This window comes from Ananas comosus, linkage group 14 (genome assembly GCF_001540865.1).
Source record: "Ananas comosus cultivar F153 linkage group 14, ASM154086v1, whole genome shotgun sequence".
NCBI lineage: Eukaryota > Viridiplantae > Streptophyta > Magnoliopsida > Poales > Bromeliaceae > Ananas > Ananas comosus.
The window spans coordinates 5,812,691-5,823,534 of record NC_033634.1 but is presented as its reverse complement, the minus strand read 5'-3'; the positions used below and the strand labels follow the sequence as shown (position 1 = coordinate 5,823,534).

At 36.4% G+C, this 10,844-nt stretch overlaps 2 protein-coding genes across 5 annotated transcripts; one reads left to right on the top strand and one right to left on the bottom strand.

The window, feature by feature from the left end:
• Nucleotides 397-7,556, top strand: LOC109719905 (short-chain dehydrogenase TIC 32, chloroplastic). 4 transcript variants are annotated; one of them, XM_020246746.1, is made up of 8 exons: nucleotides 398-849; nucleotides 4,846-5,017; nucleotides 5,501-5,580; nucleotides 5,689-5,842; nucleotides 5,949-6,027; nucleotides 6,492-6,576; nucleotides 6,668-6,714; nucleotides 7,148-7,556. In XM_020246746.1, the coding sequence occupies exons 1-8, from the start codon at nucleotides 732-734 to the stop codon at nucleotides 7,313-7,315; spliced, it is 903 nt and encodes a 300-aa protein (XP_020102335.1). In that variant the 5' UTR covers nucleotides 398-731; the 3' UTR covers nucleotides 7,316-7,556. The 4 variants fall into 4 exon arrangements, with proteins under 4 accessions (XP_020102337.1, XP_020102335.1, XP_020102334.1 ...); XM_020246745.1 differs by having other exon boundaries at nucleotides 399-849; nucleotides 4,846-5,077; XM_020246747.1 differs by lacking the exon at nucleotides 398-849 and adding an exon at nucleotides 4,200-4,445 and having other exon boundaries at nucleotides 4,846-5,077.
• LOC109719907 (protein H2A.5-like) lies at nucleotides 8,571-10,624 on the bottom strand. Its single transcript, XM_020246749.1, has 2 exons — nucleotides 9,176-10,624; nucleotides 8,571-9,081 (listed from the first exon to the last, which is right to left on the bottom strand). Exons 1-2 carry the CDS (start codon nucleotides 9,464-9,466, stop codon nucleotides 8,836-8,838), a joined length of 537 nt encoding a protein of 178 aa, XP_020102338.1. The 5' UTR covers nucleotides 9,467-10,624; the 3' UTR covers nucleotides 8,571-8,835.

Here is a 10,844-nt window from a genome sequence, read left to right as displayed (position 1 = left end):
ATATATATAGAGTCCGGCTACTATACTATCGATAGTACCAAGCCCTTGGTACTATTGAGTTTTCTACTGTTAGATCTACCTTTGATCATTTCCACCCGTTAGATTATACTATTAAACCAACCACCCACTCAACCCTAGGGGACCATTATCAATTTTACTAGGGACCACTATCATCCTAACCGCACATCTTTTCATTCAACGGTCGAAAACTCAATAGTACTAAGGACTTGGTACTATTGATAGTGTAGTAGCATAATTCTATATATATATATATATATATAATTGTTCTGATAATATAACTGATACATTCTAAATTATTTTTCACGACGAATATGCTTCACGACTCCCGATGCGGCGCGCATTAAACCTCTGCTTCCCCCTCCCTCTCTCTCTCTCTCTCTCTCTCTCTCTTTCCTCGCCCTTTCTCTCTTCGACCAAACCACTATCGATTCCTCAACAACCAGAAAATAACTTCCACACTCCCCACCCCCCTTACTCTCTCTGTCTCTCTCTCTCTCTCTCTCTCTCTGGATATATTCTTGTAGTAGTAAAGTAGTGCTTGATAATTAATAAGACCATCGTCTCCTCGTCTCCTCCATCTCATCTCATCTCATCTCAACTTATCTCTCGTCTGGTGTGCCACTACATTTTTTCCACTTCATAATAATAATAATAATAATAATAACAATAAAAATAATAGAAAAGTGATCGTAAGTAAGTAAGTAAGTAAGATGGGTCTGTTCTCTCTGGTGACCGGGTGGCCGGGGCCGAGTGGCTTTGGCTCTGCTTCTACGGCGGAGCAGGTCACCGACGGTGTTGACGCCGCTCATCTAACGGCTATTATCACAGGTTTCTTTTCTCCCCTGGTTTTTTTTCTTTTTCTTTTTTTCTTTTTTTTTTTTACCCTTAAATATATATATATATATAGTTAAGTTTGCTACTGCAGCACAAGTTTCGGAACTTGCGACTGATCTTTAAAAAAAAAAAAATTAAAAAAAAAATGCTGCTTACATCCCATCTGGAGGTCGACATCTTACACTCTGGCAATCCAAGGATCTCTAACACTTCAAATAATTATTAGCATTAAAAAAAAAATGATATGACAAATAGTGTGATATAGGCCGCGTACTACAGGCCAGAGTGTAAGTTTTACACCCTTATATGAGGTGTACGGATGATATTGCTCCTAAAAATGTGCGGATGCACTATTTTGGAATTGGCCCCTCAACTATTTTTTTTTTTTTTTTTTTAACTCATCAATCTCAATTTTTTTTGAAGTCTATTTGGACATCGTAATATTTACATGAAAATTTTCTAATGTGATTAATTATAAATATGGAGTTCAATTTTTATTTTTTTTAAAAAAAAAATTTACTACTTATAATTTGGTAGAATAATATATTTCATCAATAAAAAAATTGTACATCTACTATTGTACATTTAGATGATAAGTAGTCTTACTATCTTAAAAAAAAAAAAAAAAACGATAAGATTAGTGCGAAAAAGTTAGATAATATGGTAAGATATACATCCAAAGTTAACTTAAATGACTTCTTCTTGTGTGTATCAATCAACTTGTCTTTTCTGTTTTTCTTTTTTTCTTTTTTTCTTTTTTTAACTAAAACCCAGAGAAGTGTATCAACCCTTATTTGAAGGGTGTGGGGATGTAACACTCTTTATAGGGGCGTATAGGTAGCATTTTTCGAAACTTTTAGGTAAAAATTTATGGAGAGCCTCTCAGCTATAAACTATTTTGAAAGAAAATTTTCACTCGTACATCTCAAAATAGGGTATAAATCTTACCCCCATCGTTCTGTAATTTACAAGAATCCAAATCGGTTATAGTAAATGAAAAGAAAAAAAAAAAAAAAAATTGATGTTACAAGGAAAGAAGTGATTATTTTTGGATAAAAAGAGTGCAACATATATATACACCTCATTATAGGATGTATTAGTAGCATTGCTTATTGTGAATTGATGCCCTCAACTTTACTCTTTTTTATTGGCAACCCTTAACTTCCACTTTTTCATACTTAAATAATTTGTCTAATAAATTAAAAATTTTATCACATTTATCGAAAATTTTATTAGAGCCAGTAAATGAATAGGTGACAGAGTCACGAGTAAAGGGTTCATTTCATTTCAGAATAGTCTATAGTTAAGGAATTCGCTATACATTTTTACCAAAATTTTGTTTAAGTTAATGTTATGATAATTAAATTCAACTGTTTTTTCAGCTGATGGCACTATTGATTTTGTTTTTTTTTTTTTTTTTTAGAGAGAGATAGGTAGCATGCTACCCGTTTCGTTTATTTTATTTAGAAATAAACTTAGCTGAAAATGTGAATCAACTAGAATTCGAACTTGGGACCTCGAATATCAATCACCAAGTCCTTTGCCATTTGCGCTAGGGACGGTCGGTCACTATTGACTTTGTTGCACAGCTAATAGAGCTGTCGAGTTTAAGTAGCTTTCAAGTCAGTTTGGTAAAATAATTCAGATATATAATAAGAAGTGTGGAGAGAAATTTAAAGAGAAAAAAAAGTTTGGGGTCACTTTCAAAATGACCTGTAGTTGAGGGGGCCTCCATGCATTTCTGTTGTTCTGCATAGTTTAATAGTTTCCTTCTTTCTTTCTTTCTTTTTTTTTTTGGGTTTTTGCCACTTGGGGTCTTCTTATTCCATGTTAAATTTGCTTCTATTTTAGAGGAACATTTTGTGGGTGTTTTGTGAATTCTTGATGGCTACTGGGCAACATGTGTTGCAGTTAACTGTTCTATATATATTTCTTTGGCTTTTGAATTTTAATTTTTTTTTTTTCTATAATTAACTTTTTTTTGTTTATTTTTTTTATTATAAAATAAATTTAGCTAAAAATGTAAAGTAACTAAACTTCAAATTTAAGACCTCAGATATCAATCACCAAGTTCTTTACCATCTGCACTAGGACGGGGCCGGTTTTATAACCCAATTCATTGCTGTGTTTGGTAGGAGAGACATTGATAACTAGATGGTACAAATTACATATCTCAAGTAATTTGGACATTAGTTTCACCCATGTGGTTGTTCAAACTTTAGTTAAATTTTGTTTGCTTTTTATCCCTCTCCCTGGGTACTATTCACTTTCTGGGTGGTAATTAACACCTACTACAAGATTTTAAATTGAGATGGGCCCACCATTTCCCATCTCTTAAGTCACATGTTGTACTCACCCTTCCTAAAGTTAATGTTTCCATGATGGGTGGTGGTTCCAGAGTCTTAGTTGTTTCATGAACCCACCACTATCCTATTCACGCAATAAAAGCTTTCCCTCCTTGCTGTGCAGAGTAAAGTTATATCTATCCACCAGGGGCTTTTTCTCTCTTGCACATGCTTGTGCTCAAACCTTTCCAACAACCTGTAACCTGGTTTTCTTTTGAGGTAAATGTATGGATAGTTCGTATACTATTCCATAATGTGACTTTGTTCCGCACCTGAAGAACTTTTTTTTTTTTTTCTTTCCTGTTTTGAATAGCCTGAATAGTGATAGATTAGGATTAATCGTGAAAAAAAAAAAAAAAAAATTTGAAGGAACTTGAATAGGTTACGATACAAAAGAAACATTTTGTATCTGAACTTTTTCGTATAAACCAGTTGCATCTCCGGCGAATAAAAGAATGTTATAGGTATAAACTATTCCCTATGAAATTACTTTCTTCTAACACCGTCTAAGATGGTCATTTTTGCGGAAGAAGTTAAGATGTTTTGTTCGTGATTCGCGGGCAATCGTAATGTATGAGATAGTTAGGGAATGAAGTATCTAAGCAAAAAGTTCAGCGACTGTAGTCTCAACATCGGGACAGTCTCGGGGACAATTTATACATGCTATCCTCTTTGTTAGAAGTACTTGGATAAAATGTTTGAGTCGGCGGTACTTTAATTATTAGCGCAAAATGGCCATCAAAATAAATGCTTCTCAGTTGGTGAGCTTTAATTTCTCCAACTCCCTACTTGACCTTATGATCTTGTCTTGTATGTGTTTTAGGCAAGTAGTTGTTTGTTTGACTCATTGTTTGGCATGAATGCCGGCTGCAAAAGCTAGTCATATCTTAGGTGCCTACCTGGATGCGTGAATATCTTGCTCAGAATATCTTTTTTAGTTTACTTATAGACCGTACGTGTGGATATTGGTTGATGGGGAGTACGAGAATATATCTTCAATCGTATAGTACATCCTCATCCTCCCTCTCATTTCTCTCTCGGAAATATGCTCCTTGCTATCCCGAATGGTCGGAATCCTTAAGATTCCATAAGACTCCTATATTTGCAATTACAAAAGAAAATCCTTGAACAGCACAACTTATACCGGATAACTTGTTCCGACATCTAAACAGGCCGTAAATGAGTTCCCTGGTTACCAACTTGTTTTATGCAGCTGATTAATGGGAATAGGCAATACGCGATCAGGTTGTTGTATATTTAATGCTGGTTTACTTAAATTTACGACACGCTATATATACTTCTAGTCCGTGCATTCTTTTACTTGTTTAGCAATTTATAGCACTTGCTGAGTTTGCTCATATGTTAGCTTGTGGATTATATTTTGTGATCATTAACTCGCCTCAGTAGATACATCGCTCTGATTATTGAATAAGCATAAAACTCTTATATAAACTATTATCTTAATTTAAGTCATACGCTAAGCGGATCTCACATATATTATTGACTTTAGTAACATAACCTGCATATGCTGTTATCTTCATTAATATCCTATTTCCATTGTGTACCAATTCAGGTAATGCAAAATTGTATCGAACATTGTATTTTCTCTTTTTAGTTAATGAATTGTTGTTTTAATGTGGACTAGGAGGAGCAAGTGGAATTGGTGCCGAGACTGCGAGAGTATTTGCTCTTAGAGGAGCACATGTCATAATTGCTGCGAGAAATATGGAGGCCGCAAATAATGTGAAGGAGCTCTTAGTTAAAAGCAATCCAAAAGCTCATGTGGATGTTCTGCAACTTGATCTTAGCTCATTGAAGTCGGTTCGAGCATTTGCAGATAAATTTATTTCAATGAATCTTCCTCTTAATATTCTAATGTAATCCATCTATACCTTATCATAACTTTTAATGGATGGATATTTCACATCTGTCCCTCTGGAATCTGAAACCATGCATCCATTTACGTCTGTAGTCCCTTCAGAATGAACTTTCGCATATGCTATTCAAGTACTAAATCTGTCACAAATATACTTACAAAAAATGTCCCTCTGTGGAAGACAAAAAGAGTCTTTTATAAAAAATCAACCACCCTGAATTGGATGTCTACGCTTTCCAGGAGAAAATTCAGATTTTTCAGGGTTACAGATGAAAACAGATGAATCCACAGGGATATATATATATATGAAAGAATCTCCGATTTTGATTGTTGTAAGTTAACATTAGGTTACATTAATTGTTTGTTTGACAAGATTGTTTCTCTTTTCCTCTCTTTTTTTTTTTTTTGGGGGGGTCTTCTTCAGAAACAATGCAGGAGTCATGTTCTGTCCTTATCAGCTTTCTGAAGATGGCATAGAGATGCAATTTGCCACCAATCATCTTGGTTGAATACAATTTTTTAATTCTTTTTTTTTAATCACAGTATCTGTATCAAAGTAAACTCTTATTGATCCTTAAAATTTGCGTGGCTTTTCTAATGACATGCATTCAGGTCACTTTTCATTGACCAACCTCCTCCTTGAGAAAATGAAAGAAACATCGAGGAGTACTGGTATTGAGGGCCGAATCGTAAATTTATCGTCTATTGCTCACCTTCATACATATGAAGAGGGAATACTGTTCGATAAGCTCAACGACAGGAGAGGGTATTATGTTATGTTTTATTTCCTATAACAATGTCCGCTAGCTGTTTGTTTCAGCAAAATTCATGAATTGTAGGATAACATTTTTTTCTTTTCGTTTCTTTGTTAGATACTCCGACAAAAAGGCTTATGGACAATCTAAATTGGCAAACATACTCCATGCGAATGAACTCTCCAGACGATTGAAGGTGCAGCTTTTCTCGTCCCTAAGAATTTATATGTTGTCCAAAACATTCACTGTAATTAGTCGTGGTGTTTTAACAATAATATGCGTATCAAATTTCTAGAAATTTTGCAGTTGTGTTAGAGGAACCACTCTTGTACTTTCCGATGAATTTTTTCTCTCTTTTTTTTTACAAAACAATTTTTTTTCTTTTTATCTATAATCTAGATCCACTCATTGTAAGAATCCAATGCTTGTAATCACTTCAAACACCTTTTGACATTAGATTAAGATAAATAACTCTCATTTGGTATTGATTTTTTTTTTTCTGCTACTCTTATTTTAATTATTAACTTTTTTTTTCCTTTTTGTTTCGTTTTTTTTTCTTTTAAATAGGCAATGGTTGGATTGACTCTCGTGATTCAATACGTTAGTTGGTTGATCATATTTCTTAATTCTTTGTAAGAAAATATTATATTTCTCTAACAGGAGGAAGGAGCAAATATTACTGCAAATTCTGTTCACCCAGGGTTAATCATGACAAATCTGATGCGGCACTCTTTCCTTCTTATGAGTATGTTCTTAAATTTCATTTACAGTAAACTTTGTTTGTAACTATTGAAAAGTTTCATTCGTACGAAAAAATCAGATGTTCTATTTTGCAGGGATACTCAAAGTATTCACTTGCATCTTTTGGAAGAATGTTCCGCAGGTCTGCTGCACATTCTCAAATACACGAAGTTATTACCAGTTATTTCTTCCATTGGATCTTTGCTTGAATTACCTCTTGAAAACATAGGACTCGGTATTCGAATAACCTCACAACAAGCTTATGGTCATTGCCTGGTTCTCTATTGATAGTTCGAAATTGAATTATGCTAAATTTGACATTATTGGCCCATTAGTTAAGTAAGATAATGTAGCTTCATCACTTTTTAATACATATAGAAAGGATTAGGGATCTTCTTCTTGTTTAGGAATTGGCATTGTATGCGAAATAAATGCCTTCAGAGGAATGCTATCTTCTTAATACATGTAGAAACAACTGATGAACTTTTAATAGTATTTAGTTTTGCTATCATGTTTTGAGGTAGGTTTTGCAAACTGTTGTTTCCTAACAAGTCGAAGCTTTTACTCTTTCACAGGGAGCAGCTACTACATGCTATGTAGCCCTTCATCCTACTCTCAAGGGGGTCACAGGAAAATACTTTTTAGACTGCAATGAGGAGAAGCCGAGTGCGCTGGCCAGAGAAGAAACCTTGGCAAAGAAACTCTGGGACTTCAGTGAGAATCTGGTGAAATCAGCAAAGTAAAGTTTGAAATTTTAAATAAGGCTAAAGGCTAAAGTAGTTCTCCAGTACAACTACAGTAAATTACCCGCTATATAATATGGTTCTTATGTTTGGTGACGACTAAATACTAGCTATCATTATAATCTGGTGTTTGTTCTATGCTGATTATCCAAGCTTCTGTCCATTGGTACGTACGTATCCTCTTATGTTAGTTTTCTTATGGCTCTTTGGTTGGTGAATATTTGAAGAAACACTTCAAGTCTTTTTTGGTCTTTACTTATTTGTTTGGCCTTCCACTTTCTCTTTTGTGCAGCCACCTCTATTAGATAATGTGAGATTACTTAGCCCCACAAAGTAGATGCTTCAGTTTAAAGTTTCTCCTGCGAAATAAAACTTTTAAGGAGAATTTTAATGTTGTGCTTCCTTTCAAATGCGCTGAAAATGCACGGCGCCCTATATAGCCTGCAACAACAAACAAACAAACAAACAAGAGTCTAAAGGCTTCCTACGGAACGAGAAGTTAAAAAGTTCAAAATTGAGATTTTGCTTTCATAAGCTTAAACCTTGATGTGAGCTTTCCACCGTAATAAAAATTTATCGCAACACTTTGTTTCTGAGTATCTTCTAAATGACTTTTTGTATTATTTTTCTGTTGGAAAAACACTTTTATATCAATTAACTTATTAAAAATAGGAAAAAAAAAAAAAAAAACACAGAAGGCCAGAAGCAAGAAAAAAGAAAAAAAATCTACTATAGAGGTAAAAGTTGAACTCACCTTACCTGCTGTAAACTAAAAATACTAACAACCACACTGAACTATAAAAAATTTTATTTATAATATATTTTATTTTATAATATATTGTCGGACCGTCGGCGCTAACTATTAATTTGAAATACTCTGACGGTTAGAAATACGCAACTGGCGGTTCTATAGTTCTCGATTATGATTGAGCCTAACCAACCTCACGCCACTTCGAATATGACTCGACCCAATCAGACTTTCCGCCGTTTCGAACGTGACTCAATCCAAAGGGATGCCAGACAATTTGAGCCAACATATACATATAGCAACTAATGACTAATGTATTATTTTCGAAACTCAACAAGGGCCATAGTCACCCATTGTCCCTGTATAACGTCACCCGGAAAAATATCCCCACATAATGTTTACTTTTCACGCGAACTACCCGACAATGCAACGAATGGAAGCACGGAAGTGGGAACAGTTTGTAACACACAAATATTTCATCTACCAAAAATGAATAGAGCAGACTCATTTTAACAACCATCCCCATCAATTTCTTTTTTCCTTTTCCCAAACACCCAAGGTCACCTATGGACTGTGTTGTCACGGTAGTGTATATAACAACTATACAATTCTTCATCTATATAGAATATATCATGCAAAAGAATGAGAAAAGGTTCCTATTAGATCGCGTCCCATCCCCTCTTCCACTACGTACGAGAAACGGATCATCCCCAATCTCAAAACAACAACATCAAAACACTTGAAGAAGAAGGAGGAGGAGAAACCCTCACCTCTACACCTTGCTGGGCGACTTCTCGACTGGGACCTCCGACGGCGCATTCGATTCCTTGGCAGCAGCATTCTTCTTCTTCGGGAGGAGAGCGGGGTTGAGGTTCGGGAGAACGCCTCCGTGTGCGATCGTGACGCCGGAGAGGAGCTTCGCGAACTCCTCGTCGTTCCGAATGGCGAGGAGCACGTGGCGAGGTGTGATCCGGTTCCTCTTGTTGTCCTTCGCCGCATTCCCCGCCAATTCCAGCAACTAAATCCCCAAAAATCTCAGAAAAAAAAAAATCGTAGGGAAACCCTAGATCGTAGATCGGATTAGCGGGATTAGGGTTAGGGTTAGGGTTTACCTCGGCAGCGAGGTATTCGAGGACGGCAGCGAGGTAGACGGGGGCGCCGGAGCCGACGCGCTGGGCGTAGCGGCCGTTCTTGAGGTAGCGGCCGATGCGGCCGACGGGGAACTGGAGCCCGGCCTTGACGGAGCGCGACACCGACTTCTTCCTGGCCCCCCCGCCGCCTCCATCGCCGCCGGCGCCGGCGGAGCCCTTCTTCGCCTTTCCGCCGCCGGAGCGCTTCTTCGCCTTTCCGCCGCCCGAGCGCTTCTTTCCCTTGGCGGCGACGTCATCATCGTCGTCAGCCATGGCGATCGTTGCGATCTCCCTCGCTCGGATCGGAACGAAGGGGGATAGGAGGTGATCGAAGAGGGGGGAGGGGGGGTTTAATGGGGAGAGGGAAGGGGAGGAAGTGAGAGGGCGCGCGGTGGGAACGTGCGATTCGAAAGGAGATGTGAGCGGGAAATTGGGGGGGTTTTATACGGAGACGAGTGGAGGGGATGGATCCGATCGTTCCGATATGTGGATCGATGGATATCAGCCGTTGGATGGGTTCGGTAGATGGACGGATAGGATTGGGGTTTATTTGCGATCCGTGCAAGAGTGACGTGGACCAATGACGAGAAGGCGTAATGGTGCTTGCAATGCATAGCACAATAAAATGGGAGCGCAAATACATCATTGGTGTTAACGAACATTATTTTTATCACTGAATTATATATATTAGTGAACTAATCAGCGCTTTGCGGCCGATAAATACTATTAAAATTAAAATTAATAAATAATAAAATATTAATAAAGAATAAAATATCAGCAAATCAATATTGACTATAATAATTAATATAGAAAATTATACATAAAAATAATTTTAATATACATGATTTAAATTGACAAATAATATGAATAGAAAAAAACAACGAATGCCAAGAAAGTAAAAGAGGAAGATGCAATATATAGAGTAAACATCGTAGCCACAATTATTTAAAGAAGTTTTATAAGGCTAAATTACATAAAACCTTCTTGTCAAAACCTGATTTTTCACTTTCCCCCTCATGTCATTTCAAAATCTACACTTTGCCTCCATGTAAAATGAAAAATATTCACAAGGGGTACGGTGTAAACTATGATGACAAAATGACGATTTTGCCCTCACCATTTTTGATAACAGGAGAGAAGACTGAGGGCATTTTTGGCATAAAAAAATATATAATAATATTTTATAAACGGAACTCTAACGGATCACTAACGGTAGGGGATGAAATGAATATTTTTCATTTTATAAGGGGGCAAAGTGTAGATTTTTAAATGACAGGGGGGAAAGTAAAAAATCAGGTTTTGACAGGATGGTTTTCTGTAATTTAGCCTTTTATAATTACCTTACTAAAAAGATTCGCACATAAAGAATATAATATATAAACAACAACTTTTATTGTACTATATATATATATATATATATAGAGGGAGAGGGAGAGGGAGAGAGAGAGAGAGAGAGAGAGAGAGAGTTGAGCTAGAATACTCTCAAAAGTACCAAGAGGGTAGTGCTTTTGAGTTTTTAACCATTGGATGGAGAGATGTAGGGTTGAGATGATGATGGTAGGTGATAGTAGGTGATGGTAGGTGGAATAATGTTTGATCCAAAGGATATTAGTAATTAAGAAGTAGATCCAATGGCTAGAAATTTAGAAGC